Source organism: Rhinolophus hipposideros (genome assembly GCF_964194185.1).
Source record: "Rhinolophus hipposideros genome assembly, chromosome: 11".
NCBI lineage: Eukaryota > Metazoa > Chordata > Mammalia > Chiroptera > Rhinolophidae > Rhinolophus > Rhinolophus hipposideros.
In genome coordinates, this window is record NC_138057.1 from 64,815,158 (window position 1) to 64,839,528 (window position 24,371).

Below are 24,371 nucleotides of genomic sequence, written 5' to 3' on the forward strand. Positions count from 1 at the left end.
TGGGTAATTCAGGGAGCAGGAATTTAATGCACAATCCACTCAACCACAGTTTTTCATTTTAAAAACAAACCCAAAAGCTACCTTAGCTCTATTTATTTAAGCAACATTATATTTTATCTATTATTTACATCTGCTCTTTTTTTTTTAACAGAACCAGAGCAAATAAAAGTGAAAAGACTACTTAAAAATCAGCATACATATTGAGCACTTCTCTGACTACTTTGTTTTCAGTAGAAATAACTATACCCCAGATGTTTTGGGGGCTTTGGTGGCTTTAGGGCCATTTGGGTCATAAACCTCGTCAGCAGGACTTTATCTTTCAGTAATAACCTTGGTTGAAGAACTTCTTAGCAATATTCCTGTTACCATTGCATCTCCTAATGGAGATCTCCTAATTGCATCTCCCATTGCATCTCCTTTTACCCTATGGTTGAAAGAGGCTGAATATGCACTGGCAGTTTTTTGGGCCTTCAAGCTGAAAGCAGCCATGTTGGCAGTGCAGTGGTGGAAATGACGGGACTTGGCTGGGACTCCATTCTTTCTCGGGGAACCCCCCTCCGCCCCATCATGTGTCCCCTCTGCTCTCCAAGCCTGAAGTTTTGCTTTTCTGTCTTCTAATCACTTAAAAATGTGCCTGAAGAAAAAACTATAGTTTTTAAATCCTTGGAACTATTCCTTAAAGTAGAATCCTAAACAAAAAAAACCCCAAAAACGTAATGTGGCAAAATTGGCAGCTAACTAGTGAATTATTTTTTAAAAATAGACTTTTTATTTTAGAACAGTTTTAGATTCCCAGAATTATTGTGAAGATAGTACAGTGAGTTCTCACATACCCACATGCAGTTTTGATTAAATTTCACATTAACATGGCACATTGGTCCCATTAAGTGACCCAGTAATGGTACATTATTATTGCCTAAAAGTCCTTTATTCAGGTTCCCCCAGTTTTTGCCTCATGCCCTTTTTCTAACCAGGATCCCACCTAGCAGACATACAACATTGGTTTTAGTCATCGGGTCTCCTTGGCAGGTCTTGCTCAGGACAGTTTCTCGGGCTCTCCTTGTTTTGGACGACCTTCACAGTTCTGAGGAGTACTGGTGAGGCATTTTGTGCACTGTCCATCAGTTGAGATTTGTCTGACACTTTCCTCATGATTAGACTGGGATAATGCAGTTTGGGTAGGAAAAGCACAGAGACCGAGTGCCGTTCTCGACGCATCACATTAAGGGTTCATGCTATCAGCAATATTTATCTCTGTTGCTGTTAAACTTAATTGCCTGACTTGAGGTAGTGCTTGCCATGTTTCTCCACTGTACAGTAACTCTTTCTTCTCTCCCTCTCCATACTGTACTTTTTGGAAGGAAGTCGTTCCTTATGCATGGTAGCCCACACTATGTGTAAGGGGAATTGTGCTCCATCTCCTGGCAGATAGTGTATTTCAAGTTTGGTGCTTAACCGTCAAAGGTTAGATAGCAACACCTGCTGGTGAAACAAAGTAGCGTGCATGGGTAGACGCTGAGGCCAGAACTGAAATGAAGGAGAATGGAAGAGTCTCCAGAATGCCCAGGAATGACCCAGAGTATCTTTCAGTATGGTTTCTTATGGTCTGGGTAGGAGCAGAGAGAAAGAAGGTACTTTAGAAGAAAGTGGAGCCTTAAATTTCTTCATAAGTTCTTCGTGCGTGTCTGGGCTAGAGAGAGGTTTAATGTAGGAGAGCATCTCTGACTTAAACATGAAAGTCAGACTGGAAACAAACAAAAATTTTCCCCTATGGAAATTCGTTTTACAGCAGCTTTGCTAGGAGGTGTCTACCCATTATTAAGCATCCACTTTGTGTTAGTCTTTTTACAAGGCTGATGAGCACCCTTGGGAAGGTGAGGGGTCGTAAGACAGACAAGGGAGCTCCCCCTGCCCACCCTGGAGAGTTTATTGTCAGATGGAGACAATAAACATATATTAGTAACATGTATTAGTGTTTTAATTTTCACTTATTTTTTAAAAACAGTTTTATTGAAATATAATTCATATACCATACAATTTGCCCATTTAAAATGCACCGGTAAAGGGCTTTTAGTGTATGCAGAGTATTGTGCAACCATCATACAATTTTAGAAACTCTTCATCACCCCAGAAGGAAACTTGCCACTCCTTGCCTGTTACTTCCAAACCCTCTACCTTTCCCAGTGCCTGACAACCAGTAATCTATCTACCTTCTGTCTGGAGATTTGCCTATTCTGGACATTTCACATAAGTAGAATCATACACCACATAGTCTTTTGTGACTGGATTTTGTCACTTAGCATAACGTTTTCAAGGTTCATCCATGCTGTAGCATGTATCAGAACTTCATTTCCTTTTTATTGTCAAATAATATTCCATTGTACAGATGTACCACATTTTGTCTATCCACTCACCTTTGATGGACATTTGAGTTGTTATTACTTTTTGGCTATGAGTCAGGCTGCTGTAAACATCTGTGTGTAAGTTTTTGTGTGGCCATCTGTTTTCATTTTGGGGGGTTGTATACCTAGGAGTATAATTACTAACTCATATGTAACTATATTTAACCTTATGAGGAACTGACACTGTTTTCCAAAGTTTTACAAAGAGGATAGTTTATTGAAAACAAAGGGTCAGAGCTCCCGAGTGGAGGGGGTACCTCGTGACTGAGGCAAAAGTTCTTTCTTTTATACCTTCCGTTGCCTGCTTGGGGAAGGGGGCTGGAGCCTTCTAAAGGAATTCATCTATCAGGTTTGTCCTGTGCCCATCCTGAAGGGATTAACGAAGTAACTCATTCCTATCTATCAGATCTGCTTCTTTGTCCTCCAGAACGGATTTGAGATAATTTATTACTCTCAAGCTTCTCATATCTTTGTCTTGGAGTGAAGGAGACATTCAGGAATCCAGAGTTTCAGGATGTGGCTGCTTTGTGTTTATTTCACCAGGAACCCGCCCCCCCCCCCCATACTAACCAACCTGTCTCACTAATCCGACCTTCACTTTTCTCTCAACTTGATCTTTTCTGCCTTGTGTCTTTAGCAAATTCTGTCCTGTTACTAGTATCTTTGAATTTTCTGGTGCTGCAACAGATTTTTCTCTTTTTGCATTGCTTTGTTCCCCTGGACTTTTAAAAGCAGAAAGAAATAATCATGTTCTTAAAATGCCATCTTAAAACTAGAAGTGTGCTGGATATGTATATTTGTCGTCCCATAATGGCAATTCACTTTGTATGTCTTTGTTATCTAATAGCAGGAGCCACCAGAAAGTCTTCATTGTGACATGTTTTTGGTTTTTAATTTATTTTTTTGGCTCAGAAGTTGGTTTTAAACACTGCTTCATTTGCTAGAACCCAACTAGTTACACAGCAGATAGATTTCATGATTGTATAGGCACTGACTTTGGAAATGAAGCAAATGCATTTATTAAACTCTATAGTGTTTAATTTCACCTGAAAATTTAATGCTTGCTTTAGTTTTTATGAATGACAGTTTGCTGGAAGAATGCATTTGTATTTATTATGCACCCAGTTTTTTATTTTGGGTAGTGGTAAACACATAGAAATTAATTAGAAGAAATTCATAATGCAACAACAGTTTTTCTTAATATGAAATAATCAGTAAAAACTTTTAACTTCATTTTCTAGTTGGTTCCTTCTTTGTTGTATTGTTAAATATACATGCCTTTAGTTTGCCTTATAGATAAGTTAGTAAGTAATGAAACATTGGTTGAACTTTCAAGTACTTTGAATTAAATCAGGCTTGGTGATTGTTCTTTACTGGGACCAAGCTTTTAATCTTGATGCTCTTTTATTTATTTGTTGGTTATTTTTGCTTAGGAGCAATATTTTCTGTTAACTTGATTGGATAGGAAAAATAGTTTTCTGTCATGTAGTGGTGTGCACTAAATATTTGTTGAATTGCATAGAAGAAGCAATTTAAATGCTGACAAGAGTTAGTTCTTTCAAGACCGAGCTATTGAAATCTTTGTTTAGATTTCCCACCCAGAAATAGTGGCTTTTCAGTGACAATCTATAGGAAAAATGCTTTTGTTTCAGATTATAAAATACTTTCTTATAAACTATTATAATATGGAATATAAGTGCAAGTGTTTTACCAAAGTATCAAGTGCTATAAAAATGTAAATATTTTAAGATTAAACCTTGAAATAATTAATGGGTTATTGTAATGCTTTGCAAATAGGATTTTGGTAGGTTCCAACACACATATGCATATATAGTTTTTTTAAAAAACTTTTTCATTATGGAAAAATGTCAAACATACTAAAATAGAGAGATTCAGTGCAGTAAATTCTCATGTATTTATCACGCATTTTCAACATTTATCAACTATGGCCAATCTTGTTTCGTATCTATCCCTACCCACTCCCTCACCAGGGGACTTTTTAAAAAGTGACTGAAACAGCAGAAATTTATCATCTGAGTTCTGGAAGTCAGAAGTCCAAAGTCAGCCTCAATGGGTTCATATCAAGATGAAGACAAGGCTGCTTTTCTCTGAAGGTTCTAGGGGAAAATTTGTTCTTGCCTTTTCCAGCTTTTACAGGCAACCTGCATTCCTTGGCTCACGGCCCCTTCTTCCATCTTCAGAGCCAGCAGGGGAGCAGCTTCTCTCCTCTCTGACATCTTCCATTATTACAGGAGAATGGGTCATTGGTATCATCACAGGAAAGAATTCAAGAAAGTCAAGCAAACAATGCCATGCAAGCGGTAGATTTATTAAAAAGAAAAGAAATAGTGCGCTCTCAAAATGGCATGAGAGTGGGCAGGGCAAAAGAAGAGCACCTGCACAAAAAGGCAAAGAAGCTTAGGATTTTATTTGAACGAAGGCAAGAAATGTTCAAGTCTTAGGGGTGGAGTCCCAAGTGTTCCCAGGGCAGGTCCGCACTGACTACTCCTTCTCATCGGGGAGGTTTGACTCCCGTGTCCTTACTTGGCCTTTGTTGGAACTGTCATGGTGACACAGAGGATGGACATTTTCCCTGCCTCAGTGCTAATAGTATTATAATCCATTACAATTAGCTGTAGGTGCACCTTTTCTTAAGAATGATCTCCTTACTTTCCTTCATCTCCCCTCTTGTCCTCATTCCTTTCCTTCCCTCTCTCTCCCTCTGTGGGCCTCTTCTTTCTGCCTACGGTAACTCCATCATCACACCGTTTTTTTGTTTGTTTGTTTGTTTTTAATTGAGATAAAATTCACCAGTTTAAAGTGTACAATTCAGTGGCTTTTAATATATTCACCATGTTTTATAATCACCACCACTAATTCCAGAACATTGTCAATACCTCCAAAGGAACCCCGTGCCCATTAAGTAATCACTTTCCATTCCCCATTTTCTTCCGCCCAACTATTATGAATAATGCTGCTTGAACATTTATTGTGCAAGATTTTGTTTGAACACTTGCTTTTAGTTGTCTTTGTTATATACCAAGGAATGCACGTGCTGGATCATATGGTAATTCTATGTTTAATTTTTTGAGGATCTGCCATTTTATATTCCCTATGAGACTTCCAGTTTCTCCACATACTTGCCAACACTTGTTGTTCTCCTTTTTTTTTTTTTTTTATAGCCATAATGAGTGTGAAATGGCATCCCAGATGATTTTTAAAAACATTTGGCTTAAAAGGTATATGGAAGTTTCACCCTTTAGTTCACTCTCCTTTTTGCTTTCTGTTCTCAGTGTTTACAAATTTCTAAAAATATCTGGCATTCATTAGATGTTCACTGTGTGCTTGGAGCTGTATTGAGCTCTTCACTTGAGATTACTTATCTCATGTACAGAGTATAGATGCCCTTGATTTTACTAGTAACCCAGATTCTGTTGCATAAACAACGCAGGAGGTAATTGTAAAGGTGAGGCTGAGAGTAGGTGTGTCCCTTTAAGGAAGCTTGAAATAGGAAGAAACAAATTTTCGAAGCCATGTACATTTGGGAATAATAATGCCAACTACAGAAGGAAATTCTGTTTGCAAAAGGATTCACCCCAGGGTTCCTTTAAGTAGCAAGCTTCCCTGATTCATTAAACACAAAGTTCAATGTACTAAATCTGAAGAATGGATAACTCTTTCAAGAGGTTATCTGTTATGTTAAATGAGGCACACCTAACCACTTATTTGCTCATTCTGCCTTCGTCCCAATTCCTTTTCTTTTTTTTCTTTTTTTTTTTTTATTAAATTTATTGGGGTGGCAATTGTTAGTAAATTTACATAGATTTCAGGTGTACAATTCTGTATTACATCGTCTATAAATCCCATTGTGTGTTCACCACCCAGAGTCAGTTCTCCTTCCATCACCATATATTTGCCCAATTCCTTTTCAGCATAAGCAAATGAGAGAATGCTCAACAGGACTCCTGAGATAAGAACAGAAAAATATCCACTGGATTTGGTAATTAGAAAATCACTGCTCATCTTTAAAAGAGCAGTTTCTGCATTGGGTAAGGATGTGGCAGAGAAACGCAGCAGTGAGGGCATTACCAAAGCCAGCGTTGTTCTGGTCTGGGGGAAGGTTGGGGGTTGAGAAGTCAATGGAAAGAGAGGAAGTAAAGAAAGATAAATGACTTTTTTCAAAAAGGTTGAATGAGACAGGAAGGAGGGGAGAGGAGATGTAAAGTCAAAGGATAGTTGGGGTTTTGTTTTGTTTTGTTTTTTCAGGTAGCACGAGAACTAGCCATATTTTTGTAAACTCAGGGAGTAGAACTGGTTGAGGAAGAGATGTTGAAGATACTGAAGAAAAGGTATAATTAACTGATGACAAGTTCATGACAGTGAACTAATGAGTCCAGGAAACAGATGGAATAGTTAGCTTTGGAGAGGAGTATGTTCTTCACAGGGACCTGAGGAATGTAGGTGAGGGTAGTGCCCAGTAGATGAGCTTCTGTGGAGGAAGCAAAATGGTTAGGGAATTTCCATGTGATGCCCTTACACCTGGTTCCTACTTCAGAGAGATACTAATCTGCTTAACATGAAAGGTTGGCAGTTGCATGCAGGGTTTAAGGAGAATGGCTGCCTGAGGGAATGGGAGAATTGGGCAGAATAAAGGAATTATCTTAAAGGACAACCGTACCCTATTAAGACAGCTTCTCTGATGATAGAACATTTAGCTGTGTGGCCTATGTGTCTGACCCGGTCATACATTTCAAATGTTCTACCCAAGTGTAAGCTCTACTGGACATCTGACTTGGACATGCTACCCCCATGTGGCTCTGTAATTTTATTCCTGACTCTACTCCCTTCCCTTCCTTCATTGCTAAACCTTTCCACTGTGCCCTCTAGAACTCCTTCTCTATTCAAAAGAAATCCCTCAATTTTTAGTCTCTTCTCTGAACACTCCCACCATCTAAAGATTGTACTGAACACTGGCTTCCCTGAAGATGAGTAAGTAGTCCCCTGAAGTTGCTGCCACTCCTACAACCAAAACCACACAAACTTATATTGAGTGTTTACTCTGTGGCAGGAATTGATCGAAACATGGTCAACCTTATAGCTTAATTTAATTGTCATGACTTTACAAGGTTGGTACTATTGTTATCTATTTTTTTTACAGATGAAAAAACTAAGGTACCAAGAGATTATAAAAACTTGACCAAAGTCAAACAACTTGGCAGATATGAAAGATGAACCGAGGAGGCATGGCACTAGGGTCTTTACTCAGGAACTATTAATAGAACATAATGACTTTGCAAAGGTCTTTCAAGCTCAAGATGTCGAATTCCTACACACCCCAAATACTTCATTTCCAGGGGTGCTGGTGTTGCCAGTTTCTAAATCTTTAATAGATTTTGTGTTATCAATCTGAGTTGCTTCTTGGCTTTTCCACTCCAAGTGGTTTAGGATTCCAGTTTTTGGGGTTGGCTAAGTTCTTGTTTCCTATTTCTGTGTTTTTCTTTTTTGTTTTTTGGGGTTTTTTTTGTTTGTTTGTTTGTTTTTGTTTTGTTTTGTGGTCTTCAAGGGTTTATAACTTAAAAAAAATCTCTTCATGGCCATATGAGGTTTGAAGAGGTTGTAAACTTAAATGTTTGTTCCAATTTTTTCACATCTTCACCAACATTTGTTTTTTCTTCTTTCTTTAAAAAAAATTGTGGCCATCTTAGGGGTTGTGAAGGGTATCTCATTGTGGTTTTAATTTGCATTTTCCTAATAACTAATGATCTTGAACATCTTTTCATATGCTTATTGGGCCATTTGTATATCTGGAAAAATAGTAAGATCGTTTTTTTAATGAAAATATGCTTTTAATATTTCATACTAGAACATTTTTAATTGTGCATTAGTAGATACTCTGTTTCCTTGTGGTGGCAGTAACTTAACAAGGAAGGACTTTTAATCAAGCATTTAATCCAGCTACTACACAGAAAGGTTAAAGCTCAGAGATCCTTTGGTAGCTGGGTAGTTTGAAATTGCCCACAATAGTGGTTGACAGAGCATAGGATAGAGAAATTTGTTTAAGGGGAGTAAAGGAAGTTACATCTTTAAAAAATTTTGAGTGTAAACCTAAACACACAAAAAAGACTTGGGAAAGGTATTTTTTAGATACATGGATTTGCCTAATAATGTACTTATTTCAACATCTACCAAGTTCTTTTATTCCCTGAACTAGGAGTAGAATCTTATTATATTTAAATATATTTTTGTGTTTGATGTTGTCTGCCTTCTTTACACTGTCTTATCTTGTCCTAACTTTCTCATTATATCAAGCAAGGTAAAGATAACTATACTATTGGATTTACTGGATAAACATTGACTGACTTCTGTATTGCATGGACTATGCGCTAGTGTTTTATTTTGTTTCTGTTTTTTGTTTCTGTTTTTTTTTTAACTTAAAATTTACTAGGTGACAAGGATTAGTAAAATTACATAGGTTTCAAGTGTACAATTCTGTAATACATCATCTGTATGTCACACTGTGTGTTCACCACCCAGAGTCAGTTCTCTTCCATCACCAAATATTTGACTCCCTTTAACCTCTTCTGTCTCCTCCCTCTTACCCTTTTGTAACCACTGATCTGACACATAGTCTGTGTCTATGAGTTTTTGTTTCTTTACTTGTTTGTCTGGCTTGTGCTCTGGTGTTTTATTTCTTGCATTATAACATTGACAGGGTAGTTGTGATTTATTCCATCCATATTTTTCAAAAAGGTTTATACCGATGACTAGCTTCATGAAGATCTGACTGATTAAGAAATACTGTTCTTGGAGGCAGAGGGTCCAAGATGGCAGATGAGTACCTTGGCAAAAAAAAAAAAGAAGAAAAAAGAAAGAAAGAAAGAAAAGAAAAATACTGTTCTTGGACAGTTGAGTCATAGAATGATTTGCTAGCCTGGTGGTTTTTCTGTGCACCATTTTATCAGTTACTCTGAATATTTTCTTCCTGTCTTTATAGCCGCTTCCTGAGAAGTTTGTGGTAAAAGGTGTTGTGGATCGTTTTTCAGAAGAGTTTGTGGAGACCAGAAGAAAAGCTTTGGATAAATTCCTGAAAAGAATTACAGATCATCCTGTGCTGTCTTTCAATGAACACTTTAATGTTTTTCTTACTGCTAAGGTAAGGACAGAATTTTCCATATTTCTTCCCCCAAGTTAGCATTCTTTGGACTTCTTAAACGCCATTTTGATCTCTCACAAGCCACCTTCATGCATGGCATGCTAGAGTGGGCGTCATTGACCTGCTGTGTTTTTGATGAACATTTGCATTAGCCTGGCTTCTTCGTGAGAATTCAGGAGAAACACCCCGTTGCAGCAGCAGCAGAAGTTAGAGTATTTTCACTTGGCCAAAGCAGAGACGTGTTTCCTTAAATACTTCTTGGTATATTACTGGGAAAGGCCATTCTGACCAACAGTGGGCACAGAAGGGTTAGAACGTTTATCGAGTGTTTGATAAGGATGTCCTTCACAAGAACCCTGTGAGTGTTTCCTCGTAACCCCACTTTATAGATGAGGATTGAAGTTCATGGAGTCTGTCCATGTTCTAATGGCATCACTAGGACTTGAAATTGGCTCTTTGTGGTCTGAGGCCACACTTGCCCTCTGTATCACTGTCTGACCAAGAGTGGTTCAGCCCACAGCCAGGTTCCTATCTGGTGGGCATTTTCTAAGGCTTTGCCAGAGAAATATTTGGGGTCTACCCAGCTGCCAGATTTTGTGTATTCAAACTCAAATTGATCATTCACTGATTTCTCTCTGCAATTCCCTGCTGGCAGAACTGGCTAGAAAACCTGAGGTACTCTACTCTGTTGGCAGAAATGGGATCTCATGCCCAGACTCTCATGCCAGCTTCCTTCCAGCTCCATCCATTTAGTTTCATGTACCATATTTCCATATTCAGGCCATAGGTAATGTGTTCTGTATTGGCAAGGGTACTGAGGCCCAGGTATTTTCCAGTTTTCTTTTTCGAAATGGCAAAATTGAGAAATATTTACAGATTGCATCAGTTGACATTAAAGCCATTATAGAGGATATCATTCTCCAGACAGTGGAAACCACATGGCATAATCCTTTAGTGTTTGAATATTTTTTAAAACCTCAGTTGGCATTTAGCCTCATTGGTGATGTTCCCGTTCATCTTCTCTTTTTCCCTGGAGGCTTTTTGCCCTATAGGTCAAACTTGTGTTCTTTTTTAAAATAAGTATTTCCTGGTGAACGGATCCTCAGATATAGTTCTTTCAGCTTATACACTAAGTAAACTCTATTCTGTTCCCCAAAAGCACAACTCACTGATTTACCCAAATTACAGGCCCACTGTCCAGGCAGGCCTTCAAGCTTAGTCATTTTTATTAAGCAGAGAGAGGTAAGGGGGTTGGGAGTACTTAGATCCCTGGTCACAGGAATCTGGGCCCTTCTAGGACTAGGAATTAACATTCTGTTTGTATAAATAGGAAGGGGTGTGTGTGTGATTTATCTGTGGGCCAAGCAGTATGAAATAATTTTTAAAAATGTCCTTGCATGTCTTAATCAACATCCAACTTCATGTGAGTGAGTAAGGGGAGTTGGCTTGTATAAACTGAACAAATTCTAGCCCTAGTTGAGTTTTACTTGCTGAACTATATACACTGAATGACCCCATGTTTTCTATATTTCTTTTTTCTTTTTAATGTTGGTAAAATACAGAGGGTGCCAAAAAAATGTATACACGTTTTAAGAAAGGAAAAAACTATATTAAAATTGTAATGCTCAATATATACCGATAACAAAAGATGAATACAAGTCACATTTGACTTCTGCAGTTACAAGAGGTGCTCAAAGTGGTTACCATCAGCATCCAGACACTTCTGATTATGGAGAACTACTGCTTGAGCAATGTTGACCAAAGTGTCCACTTGTATTGCTACACATGCCGTTTCAATTGCTTCCTGAAGTACCACCAGTGTAGCCGGTTTTCTGCGGTACACCACATCCTTTAAGGTCCCTCATAGGTAGAAGTCAAGGAGTGTTAAGTCAGGAGAATGTGGGGGAAACTCAACCACACCTCTTCATCCTATCCATTGTCCTGGCACATTCTCATCAAGGTAAGCTCTCACGCCTCTGTGGCAGTGCAGTGGGGCACCACCTTGTTGGAAGTAAAATCAGTCATTCCCCAAAACAGCTTTTGAGTGAGCATCAGACTACACATTGTTGCCATAATTCAGTTCAACTTTGAAAAGTAATACATAACATCTCTTAAAATGTGTGTACATTTTTTTGGCACACCCGTACACATAACAAAATTTACCATCTTAACCATTTGAAAATAGATGGCTCATAAGTATTAAGTATATTCACGTTGTTGTGCAACTAATCTGCAGAACTCCCCATCTCCCCATCTTTTCCTCCCCCCAATTCCCCCATCTTTTCTTTTAACACATCGTGAATAACTTGGTCTTGCTATTCAATTACCCACTTACATGTTCTGCCACTGCAAATGCAGAAGCATGCCTCTTCCTTATGATGACGATCTCATCGCAAACTAGAAGTGTCTTAAAGAAGAAGCCATTCATGCTGGGAGAGGTAGGGGACACTCAGTATCAGCTCTGTTGAAATCAGTGTTTTCATCTTTAGCAGAATGGATGCAGCCATCATATAGGTACTGCTAAATAACTATTATAAAAATATTCAAGATGTTAATTAACTTGGGGAGGACACACTTTTGTGTCTGTGGTTAGGTCCTCTCACTCAGCTCCTTATTTTCTGAGTCCCCCATTTCCAAAAAGCAACTTCCTAAAGGAGTTGGTTTCCTGAGTCCTGACTGTGCGAGTGGTTGAGCCCTTTGAGTTTGTTCATTTGTCATCTCAGGACCTGAATGCCTACAAGAAGCAAGGGATGGCGTTGCTGACCAGAGTGGGCGAGTCCGTCAAGCATGTCACCGGAGGCTACAAGCTTAGGAGTCGGCCTCTTGAGTTCGCAGCCATAGGAGAATACTTAGACACATTTGCCCTCAAACTGGGAACCATAGATCGGATAGCCCAGCGGATCATTAAAGAAGAAATAGGTGAGCTCTTTGTTGAGATTGTGTCATGCTCAGGGACAACATTTGCAGAAATGACATTCATGTGTGCTAAGCAGTCAACTGCAGAAATGCTGGAGTGACAGAACTAGAACTTTACTTATAAAACTAATAAATAAATACAAGGAGGGGAGCTGGTAGTTGTGACCAGAGTTTAATTTTATGCTCCATCCTTTGCTCTGTGTTTCCGCCTTTTGTTTGCTTTCTCCAGGACAAACAACCACATCTGAGCCTCTAGACTTGCCCACTTTTCTCTTTCTTAACTTTAGCTTTCAAAATGGAGACCAGACCTTCACTCAGCTTCCCTGCATTCATAGAAATGATCATTTAGAAAAACAAACTTAGGTATCTTTTTCAGCAGAAAGATGGTTCAAAAGGGTGCATGGTGACTTGTGTATGCCGAAATTATGATCCTAAGGAGCCTTCAGACTTGAAATTGACTCACCTACCCCATCCCTGCTGCATTTAAACCCACTTGTCCTGACCTGGGAAGTTATGAGGCCTTTCTTTATTTCTCCTGGTCGTGGCCACCGTTTCCTTCCCACCCGTCTTATGGTCACTTGCTTTTCTGTATCCCAGAATTTTGGGGCCTTTTGACTTCTTATACAGCTGTAAGCCAAACAGACCTTGAACCAGGTTAATGATCATGCTGACACGTGATGTGAAATACATGAAAAAGAATTCACCAGTAGTTGCCATCCATTGGGTACTAAAAAAATGGTAACAGCATTTTATTGTCCTGGGAAGAATCCTGGTGACAAATAATAGGCCAGATTTTCTTGTTCCCTGTGCTTTAATTCTCCTTTACCCACTGATGATGTCATGTGGATACTGCAGATTTTGGAGATAGCTTTAGGTACCCTGCACACCGAAGGACCAGTTGGAGTGAATTCTGTTGGGACCAAGGTGTTGGGGTGATGCCTGAGTGAGAGAGTGAGTCTGCCTATGGAAGACCACCTCCTGTATCAAATGTTTTCTAGAATTCTATTATATTTTCATTGTGAGTGGGTTTTTTCCCCGTTTTAAAAATGTCCCCTTAGCCCTATATGAAACTCTGCACCCACTGCTTCACTGTGTGGGTAGGAGAGTGGTTATTTTTTAAGATATTTGGTGGCTGTAGCTCCTATGACTTTTCCCCAGAGGCATTGTGGTCTCCATTACTCAGAGGCATGGCTTTCCCATTATGGTGTGGAGTCGATTGGTGTTATGATGTAAGCTGTCACATGAGCTTTTCAAGATTAAAAAAAAATTATGTTTTAAGCATAAAAGAGAGTGTGCTCAGGTAGGTGACTGGCCAAGGAAACACATCTTAATGGAGAGAGAGCTCTTGGCTGCAGTGGTTATTGAGTCAGTAATACCAGTGATTGCGGCCCAGCCAGATCTTACTGATTTCTCTTCCACCTTTAGAGTACCTTGTAGAGCTGAGAGAATATGGCCCTGTGTACTCCACATGGAGCGCCTTAGAGGGGGAGCTGGCTGAACCTCTGGAGGGTGTGTCAGCTTGCATCGGCAACTGCTCCACTGCCTTGGAAGAGCTGACAGATGACATGACAGAAGACTTCCTACCTGTACTCAGGGAATACATTTTATACTCCGACTCCATGAAGGTAAGCGGGCTCATTTCTTGTGCACTTAGGTATTTTGTTGTAGTCGTCATCAAAAAAGTAATTGACTATTGCCTATTTGCACGTGGTACAGGTTTTCTTCTCCCTGGGTAGGCAGCATCAGAATATGACTAACATCATGGAAATATAAATAGAACACATGATGGACCAAGTATGTGATTATAAAAATTTAAAAAATAGTTTGGAAGAAATTCTTATTAGTGTTCACTAAGAGTTCAAGGGGGTATAAAATCTAAACAAAAACAGGATGCTGTGGGAAAAGAACAAGTCAATAATTAGAGCTCTTGGAAGTTAAAATATGATTGCTGAAATAAAATTGAAGAGTAAAGTTGGAAGATGACGATGAAAAAACCTTGGAAAGTAAAACAGACAAAAAAATAGTTGAAAAATAGAATAAAAGTGCAAAAACACTGAAAATGTGAAAGAATGATAAGAGACGTACAGGATAGTCTCACGGGTTCAGTATCTGACTCATAAGAGTTCCTGATTGCAAGAACAGTGAAAACTGAGGGAAGGAAATTATGAAAGAAATAATACAAGGACATCTTCCAAAGCGGAAGGACATGAGTCTTCAGATTAAAAGGACATTTTAATTGCCCGGCAAAAGAAATGAACAGAGAACCAACGCAAAGCATATGATTAATATTTTAGAACAAAAGTGATAAGGATCAAGTACAGGATCAAGCCTTTAATGCCCACACCAGAAATTGCCCCAGCCTGTTCTGGTAGGAGAGCATAGCTGCAGGGAACTCCTATTATGGTGCCATCAGTTAGAAAAGGGGTCAGTCTTCCTGAAAAAGGTATGTGGCTCTGTATTGATCATCCGCATCTTCAAGTGAACATCCCTTGTCTACTTCTCAAAGGAGACCTCTGTGGGTGGGATTGATGACTCTCTAGAGAAACCTGTCAATCCACTTGGGTTGTGAAAATGGAAAACCAGGAAAATCATAGTGCTGTGAAAATCTTCTATATCTTGGGAAGGGGGGTGAAAAAACAAAAAAATCAACTAATTGTAAAAACTTTATTATTGAAAATTGCGAACCTAAACAAAAGCTGAGAGAATCGTATGACGAGCTCTCATAGACCCATCACTCTTGTTCCGTCTTGTTTCATCAGGTATGAAGTTTTAAGGCTCTTGATACATATTACAGTGTGGACAATGGAAAATAGAGCCTGTTCCTAGTAGAATGAATCACTGTCTCACGTATACAGCTTTATAAGCTGCTAATAAAACACTTTCAAAGACGGGATCGGGTCTGGATCTCATGATGATCAGGGAAAATGGTATAAATTTCCTTTATTTGTAAGATGGAAATAGTAGTGTTGGTGATAATAAGGATAAAACTCACACATGAGATCATTAACTTGAAGCAGCTTTGTTAGTAATTACTGCAACTGAGGCTGAAAACCAAAGCTTCTGACTGCAAATTTGTAATTCATTCTCTTCTATTACATTGTGTGTTTTTTAAAGTTGAGATCTACACATTGCATATTTAATCCTGGGCCTGAAACAAGCTTAGGAAGGCCTCCTGGGTGGGGGATGGGCAAAATGGGTGTGTGTGGGGGGGTCAAAGGTACAAACTTCTAATTATAAAATAATTCATGGGATTCAGTGTACAGCATAATGACTGTAGTTAGTACTATATTGTGTATTTGAAAGTTGCTAAGAGAATAGATCTTAAAAGTTGTCATAACAAGAAAAAAATTGTAACTGCGGTGTATGTGGTGATGGATGTAACTAGGCTTATTGTGGTGATCATTTCACAGTATATACAAATATCAAATCATCATTTTGTATACCTGAAATTAATATAACGTTATATGTGATTTATATCTCAATAAAAAGGCATTCTGACTTGCTTAAAATGAACCAGAACACTTTGCTTTACTTATAAAGTTAATAGTATCTGTTTTTGTGAACAGATACTATCCTTGAATTTATCTCATCAAAAATGCTCCACAGTCCTGGGACATTACAGTACATATTACTTGGTTCCTTCATGTGGCAAGTATGTTAGTACTTAATATATTTGTTTTCACCTGAAGCAGGAATTTAAATTGTCATTTAGCAAGATTTATCTGACATCTTTATTAAAATATTACACAGTGAGACAAGCTTGTGTGAGTAATTGAAGTTACACATCAAAGAAACATTTATGTTTTCGCTCTTTCTTCACCCCAGGTGTTAGGCATATGTATTAAGTTTCTTGTTTACTGAGGCTGAACAAATGTTAAGCAGGTTAATCAAGCTGGGAGAATGGGATTGTATATAGTGTTGTCTGGGAAAGGACACGGGAGAGGAAGTGTTGACTGACAATCTCTGAAACCCTAGCTCTGCCCTGGGTGAGCTGAGTTAAGCCCAGTTAGAAAGAAATGAGGCCTTATGCTCCCCATCTTTCCTTTCCAACAGTAAAACACGTCTGGGCAGGAGTGGAGTGACCTGATGGCAAAGCCACAGTTGCATGTAGGATTGTCAGGGTCCGGACCCTGGGAGAATGAGCGGTACCTTAAGCGGCTGCCCTGCCTTTTAACATTGCTGCTTTTTAAGAATTCTTAACTATATTTTATTCTTCAGAGAGAGAGTCGTATAATCCCACTTCCAAAATAATTTTCTGATTTTAAGGTATAAATAGGACAGACGTTGCTATAGAGTATGAAAACTAAACCTGGAGTAAAGTGCTTGCTGCAGGCCTGTTGTGAAACCTGTTCTTGTCAACTACCAAATGGTCTTCAGAACTGAGAAAGCCCTGGTCTTGCTTGGGAGGGAGATAATCGGTGTGCTGACATTGTGTCAGTCTGCTCTTTCTGTGATAGCCCTGCGGGAACCAAAGTGAGTATTTGTCCTCATTTGGAGTCAGGCGTGTGCCCTAGGAGTTTGAAGTAGTTGGGTGTTGGATCCATGGGGAAAATGCTAGAGGTCAACAAAACCCTCTCCTACTGGGGCTAAGGTTGGAGTTCCTCTCTGAGGTTAGAAAGCTCATCTTGTCTGTCTTGCTCATTTTATAGATGAAGAAGCAGAGCCACACAGGTAAACCTTTTTCTCTGTCCCATGACCACGGTTCTAATGATCGGTCAGTCACCTTGAATCTGTGTCTTTACAATGGCCAAGAAGGAAACTGGATAAGCTCCTCCTTTTCATGGCTGAGTCTCAATTGTGTCTCTTTAAGTACAACTGTGATTAGGTACATTCTGTTCCCTTTGGAGGTAGAGAGAAAGCACAGAAAAACGAGGGCTGTTATCAAGCCATGTGGAACAGGTGGACAATACTCAATGAACAATGAGGACAGTTTTTCCCAGAAAGATGGTTGAAGATGTGTATTCTAAGGGTGCTGTTGGGCGAGAGAGAACAGTGCCAGAGACGGATGGTAACAAATTTACGCTGAGGCCCAGGACTCAAGTTAAACATGCCGTAGACATCTGCAGATGAGTCCTTATATGGGATTTCACATCCTATACATGGTGTGTATGTAAAACGTGATTAGGATAGTGGTGGGCTGGGAGCATCTTAGAGTTTTTCCCAAATTTCTGGCAATGCCTTTTAAGTACTGGTGTCATTATGACCAGGCCAAGCCATGGAGAAGCTTTAATTAAGATTCGGACACAACCATCTCATTTCCTACGCTGTCTTATTCATAGAAGGTGGTCAGCAAGTATTTGATTGAACTTGGAGTATTTACAGATACAGATCTGTAGCATATCCTCCCTCCCCCTCCCGTTCAACCATCGCCGGTCAGCAGGCAGCAGCTCATGCTAACCTCTGGCTGCTCACGGCAACCCAGGGAGAGCTGTTGTTCACAGTCTTAGCTGTAGAGGGCGCAGCTCACTGGCTCAGGTGGGAATCGAACCAGCCACCTTGGCGTTAGGAGCACGGCGCTCCAACCACCTGAGCTACCGAGAAATAGGTTTATGTAGAAGTCAAAGAGCATGCTTATTTCAGAGGTGTTAGTGAATGACTAGGGTAAGATGAGAGGAGTGGGTGGTAAGGAAAAGCCACACAGAGGAAGTGGCTTCATTTGGAGACTTGAATGATGTAAATGCTTAGCTGTGCAAGGATCAGAGGATTGAGCATTTGAGGTAGAAGGAACAGCCAGTGCAAAGGTTCAAAAGCAGAAATGAGCTTGGTGTCTTTGCAGGTTAGAAAGGCCAATGTGAGTGGAGCCCAGTGAGCAAGGGAGGAAGTGGGAGGAGGTGAGGTCAAAGAGATAGGTGGGGGCCAGGACGTATAGTAGAATCTTAAAGGCCCTGGTTGGTAACAGTCTGGATTTTATTCTTAGTAGGAATAAAAGGGAAGCTGTTTGGTTTTATGCAGGGGAATGACAGGATACACTTTTTACTTTAAGAAGACAACTAGTGCTGCAGTATGGAGAATGGGTTGTAGAGAGTGAGAGGGGAGGTAGGGAGATGATTTAGGAGACTGTCAAGTGGCAGAGCACTAAAGTGGTGGAACTTGGACTACGGTGATGGAGAAATGGGTGGATTGGGGGTATGTTTTGGAGGAGGGGCCATCTGGACTTGCTGCTGTATCAGTGTGGAGTCGGACAGGGAGGAATTGAGGACTCCTGGGTTTTGGCTTCAGCAACTGTGTGGACCGTGGTACTATTTATTGGGTGGGGAAGTCTGGGACGAATAGATTGGGTAGCTGGGAATCAAGTGGTTTTGGCCATGTTGAGTTCAAAAATGCCTATTAGTCATTAAAGTAGAGATGTCATGGCAACTGGTGAGGAGTTTAGTGAAGCATGCAAAGAGAAATTTGGGAGTCATCTTTATATGCGTTTAAATGGGTTTATATAGATGTCAAGGAGCATGCTTATTTCAGATGGCATTTAAATCTATAAGTTGGGGAGATCATCTACCGTGTTTCCCCAAAAAATAATTAGACCAAGTCTTGTATTAATTTTTGCTCCAAAAGACGCATTAGAGCTCAGTGTCCGGCTAGGTCTTATTTTCGGGGAAACACGGTAGTGATGAGATTGAGGTAAATAGGCTAGGCCTGCGCCCTAAAGCAATATTTAATGGTCTAAAACCTAATGAGGAGGAGGAACAGTAGAAAAGGAGCCTGAAAAGGAATGGTCAGTATTGTAGGAGAAAAAAGGTAGAGGATTACCTCAGTGAAGCCAAGAGAAATGTTTTTAGGAGGAAGAATGTGATAAACAGTGACCACTGGGTTTTTAATAATGTCATTGGTGATCATGATTAGAGGTCTGAGTGTGGATGCAGAAGTTTAAGTTTAAAGACAGAGTTTGCCTTTGAGTTAGAAATACTTAAATACCAATTATTGAATAGTAAGAGGGTTTCTTTAGCCTGCCCACCTTTCCAGGGGCCACAAGGTGGCACTAACGAGTCAAGTAACTAGTTTAGGCTTTAGGTTGTTGACCAGTTCTGGTACTTTTCAAACACTATTATAAAAAGGACATTTTCTAAAAGATTGAGTGGGAGGAGGGAAAGATCCTCTCCTAAATAAAAGTGATTATAGGTCCTAATTTCTTGAAAATATGAAAAAGTAGGACGTAGAAATGTACATGATCTCGAAGGTTTAAAAAAATCAGAAAAGTGTAAAAATTAAAGCTCATTCTCAGTGATGGCAGACGGAATGTATTTTTAAACTTCCTCTTCTTCATGAAATTGCACCTAAATGACACTAGAATGATTTTTGTTTTAAAGGTATAAACCTGCAAGACAAAGTGGTAGGAGGGGAAAGAATAGCAGTACAAGTGGAGACTAGAAAACAAATTTGGAGGTGACAAGTAGCTCAGGTGACTGAAAAACACTGCCGTGGAAGCTGACTGTGGGGTAAAACTAAGAAGCCACCTGGTTTACACTGGGCAACTCTTCAAAAAGGACAAGAATTAGCAACGCCAAGTACCCCTGGGACTGAGGAAGAGATGGAGCTGAAGAGAAAAATTAGCCAGGAGTCTAAGAAGCAGTGAGCGCTTCTGATTCTTTTCTCTCTCCTCACACAGAGGCTACTGTCCCTTCTCCACTCTGGCAGAACTGGACGTATGTTCTCTGCAGGGGGTAAAATAGAGTCTCCGGACCAAGGGACAGTAGACGCAGCTGAGGTTGGGGGCTAAAATCCTAACATCAGGATTTTAAGTAAAAGGTAACTGAATCCTGAGACTCTTCATCGTCTTCCTCTACTTGGCTTTCAGCCCTATTTCTTCCCTGTGGGTATTACAAAAGCCTTTTCTGGAAAATCTGAACAGGCCAGGAGAAGAGACTAGATATACTGATATTGGAGGAATAGGGAAGACCCTCAACAAAATGACCCAGCAGAATCCCTGTAGACAACCGTCAAGAAGCCCTTGGTGTGCAGAGCTTTCAATCAGTGCTTTCGTGTTTCCCTCTTGGATAAGGGGGCAGACAAGTCTTCAAGTGTTTAAGAGAAGATTCTAAGATGAGCATTAAGTAAAAACAATGAAATAAAAAAAGCATATTGAGTGAAACATCATGGAGGGAGAAGAAAATTTCCAATAAAAAGAAATTAATATTTTCTGAAAGAGAAGAGATATCACAGCCATAAAACAAGAAGTTTTTTTTAATCCAGAGAACAAAAAGCTCACAGAAGTTAGGACCATGATAGAAATGAAAGAAAAAAAAATCAATAGAAGAGTTAGAAGAAAAAGGAAATGACATATAAAGTGAAACAAAAAGACATGTGGAGGATCGAAGAGGGAAATATGAAAGTGAAAGGACTAGATCATAATATTCAGCATCTGAGTAACAGAATGCCAGGAAGGGAAAACAGAGAAATGGGGAGCATCGAAGAAGTCATTCGAGAGAAAAGACTGAAAGTGAAGACAATGTGTTACTGGTTGTACCTGATAGATGACATTTAAGGATGCCTTTCCCCCTCCTGTACATTTTTCTGTATTTTCCAATTTTCTATAACAAATATCTTCCAAAATTAGGGGGAAATATGAGGTTTCAATGTTATCAATAATGCCCTAGAACATTTAACTCACAGGGGGTTCCGTTTTCAATACGATGAATGCGTAAAAGGAGCATGTTTAAAGGGACAAACTAAATTCAGTCATTTAATCTGAAATGATGTCACCACGACCAAGTCAGACTCGTTTTCCTGCCTGTAGGAAAATGCTGTCCTAGAGGGCCACCCAAAAAGAGGCCACAGGGCTATCTGTGTCTGGTGTTTGATTTTTATTTTCATTTGAGCTTCTTTCTTTATTACTGAGCAACCATTATTCCACATGAATTCCTGTTGGGTCTTTAGAGCTATCAAACACCCGGCACACCAGAGAATGAACCATTCTGTCCTCAGTTCTCTCTTCAGGGCTGAGCTGTCTCTGCTGCTTTCCTGTTCTTTCTCAACCCAGCATCCGAATGTCTTTCTTAGAAAAAAAGATTTGAAGCTTAAAAAGCCGCAGGGACCAGAGCAGGTTTTTGGGTAGCTTCTGACCTTTTGCATTGGGGCTATTTTTGGAATGTCTTTTTTTTCCCCTGCAAGTTTCCAAGCCCTCAGACTTATTAGGAGAAGACGTGAGCATGAGCTCTGTGGGGGTGGAGGGAAATGTTGAGCTTTCTTGTTGATACTAACCATTGTGGCATTTTCTTGGAAAGAATCCAGTGTAGGTGCTGAAAGCCAAACCACTCCCTTTCTGGAGTGTACCAAATTCCAGATCCTCTGTCATTGCAGTTTAATATTACTAGTTTGCAATAAGTATTTTTGATAACTACCATGTGTTATCATGTTTGTCTGTTATTATGGATAAATTCAAACATATCCAAAAAGAAAGTGGAAATATAACGACCCCTCGTGAACCCATCAGCTAGCTCCAACAGTTGTCCTCTCGTGTTCCATCTTGTTCTACTATGCAACCCCTCCCAACCCCCATTCCTGAATTGTTTCAAAGCAAACCACAGATATCATATCGTTTCATACAAAAATATTTGGTACATATCTCTAAAATACAAGCATTCTTTAAAAAAAGAAAAGAACCACATTATCATCACACCTAAAGAAATTTTTTCTTATCCTCAAATATCCAATTGGTATCCAATGTCCTCAGTTATTTCAGACACTCTTTGTATAGTTTTTTTTTCCAAGTCAGGATCCAAATAAAATCCATGTGTTGGTTGGTATATTTCTTACGTGTTTTTAAAAATCCCTCCTTATCTATTTATTTTTCCTTACAGTTTATTTGTTAAAGAAATGAGTCCTTTTTTTGCTTTCTATTTTAAAAGAAGGATAGTGAAGTTCCTTATTACTAGGACCATTTTGAAATCATGATGAAATGCTTTACTTTTAAAGAATACAGTGTTTGAGAGAGATTTAGTTCATGTCTTGAATTACAAGTCACCTTGTCATTGAGGCCCTCCCTGGCCACTCTGTACAAGTCCACTGTCCTCCAAACCTTCGACACTTCATATCCTCCTTTCCTGTTTTACTTTCCTCCTCAACACCTGGCATTACCTTGCACACTATTTATTAATATATTTTACTTGTGTATTGTCTGCCTCCCTCCAGAATGGAAGCTCCATGAAGGGTAGGGTGTTGTGGGTTTTGTGCTCTACTGTGTCCCCAGCTCCTGGGTAGACGCATGAAGAAACATTACAGCAGGACAGAGACAGAGTGAAGATGGCTGTGTAGAGGAGGTGCGAAGGCATGCAAAGTGTAACGAGGAAAGTATCTCCACACATGTCACCATTTTGATTTTTTATATCCACTGGAATCAGAGATCCCTATAAATTTCTGTGAGAAGCTCAGATGATGAATACCTTTTGCTTGTCACTCAGTGACGGGGACACCTCTCTGTCAATGCTGACTCCGTCTGTTGGCCCTTTCACCCCATTGCAGGTTCAGGCCCCATCAGCCATTGGCTGGTTGACCAGTTTTATCAACAGAGCCTGTGGTGTTTGGTGTGGGAGGCCAGTCCTTTCAGACCATCACCAACAGTGTGCAAAGGTACTCTCAACGAGGATGGTAGTCTTGAAGAGATTATCTGGATTCAAAACAATGTTTCCCAACCTTTCGTGTGGTTGCACTGCAGTCAGACTGGGAAACCACAGCTCTGCTGGAATGCAGCAGGAAAAGCCTGAGTGAGTCACCACTGTGGTATTAGCCAGTGGTGTGGCCTCAACCAGGTCCCTCCACTGACCGTTAGTGTTCTTGTATATAAAATGGGGTTGATACCCTTTCCTTGCTGCAGGGTTGTTTCATTACAGCAGGGTTGTGGGTTTTCCGCTGTCCAGTGATAGCAGGGATATTAGCACAAATCCACCAGTCAGCCTACATGAGGAGGCAGCATTCTGGCCACTCCAGGTGACGTTAAGGATAACAATGGCTGAGGAGACAGATGGCCAGCTCTCCTTTGGGCCAAGGAAGGCCCAAGCTAACTGAGGAAGGACTATGGCTGAATCTTGGGGCCCCTTCACCTACTTGGTAGCTAGGGGAGGAGATGCCCTGGGGCTGTTTCAGCTGTGTGGAGCTCACATATCTCTCACCGTCCCTTCCCACCCGGGGGCCTTGGCAACCTCAGCAGTTCTTAGCACACTGGCAGAATTTAGGACTGGGACCACTCATCTGTGTTCCTGTTCCTCGCCTGTATATGTGTTTTTTCCGGTAAGATGTGAGGCATCCTGTGGACGGAGGATGTGGCAGTGATAGGGATTCCAGTGGTCCCCCTCCCTGCTGTTTCATTGCCCCTTGGGGTAGCACATTGGCATCTCCAAGGATCATGCTGTGTTTATTCCTCTAGAGCGGAGATTATGATTTGTGGTATCAGACTAGTAGATTTAGATTTAGAATATTTTCTGGATTTTACGAAGTCCAGAAAGGACCCCTGATTTTTTTCGTTGTTGTTAAAATTTGTTTAATGGGGCAGATTGGGGAACTGTTTTTCCAGGACCTATAAGTCAAGTCATCGTTCTTCAGTCTAGCTGTGGAGACCGCAGCTCACTGGCCAATGTGGGAATCGAACTGGTGATTCTGGTGTTGAGCACTGCGCTCTAACCAACTGAGCCACCCGGCTGCCCCAAGGACCCCTGATTTGTTTGTTTGTTTGTTTTACTCTAGATTTGTGCTGTCCAATACAGCAGCCACTAGCCAAGGTGGCTATTTAAATTCAAATTAGTTAAAATTAAATTAAAATTTAAATCCAGTTCTCCAATCACACCAGCCATATTTCAAGAGCTCAATTGGCACGTAGGGCTGGTAGCTACTGTATTAGATGGAGTAGAAAGTTCTATTGAACAGCACTGTAAGCCTTCCTACTCCAAGGTTGATGAGTCTGGGGAGGGAAC

At 40.1% G+C, this 24,371-nt stretch overlaps 1 protein-coding gene across 1 annotated transcript in view; it reads left to right on the forward strand.

Annotated features, from left to right (window-relative positions):
• SNX30 (sorting nexin family member 30) overlaps positions 1-24,371 on the forward strand; it is a 95,261-nt gene that overhangs the window by 48,913 nt on the left and 21,977 nt on the right. The window contains exons 4-6 of the mRNA XM_081066116.1: positions 9,397-9,555; positions 12,279-12,474; positions 13,897-14,096. Coding sequence (XP_080922242.1) covers positions 9,397-9,555; positions 12,279-12,474; positions 13,897-14,096 — 555 coding nt within the window. The remainder of the gene's footprint in view (positions 1-9,396; positions 9,556-12,278; positions 12,475-13,896; positions 14,097-24,371) is intronic.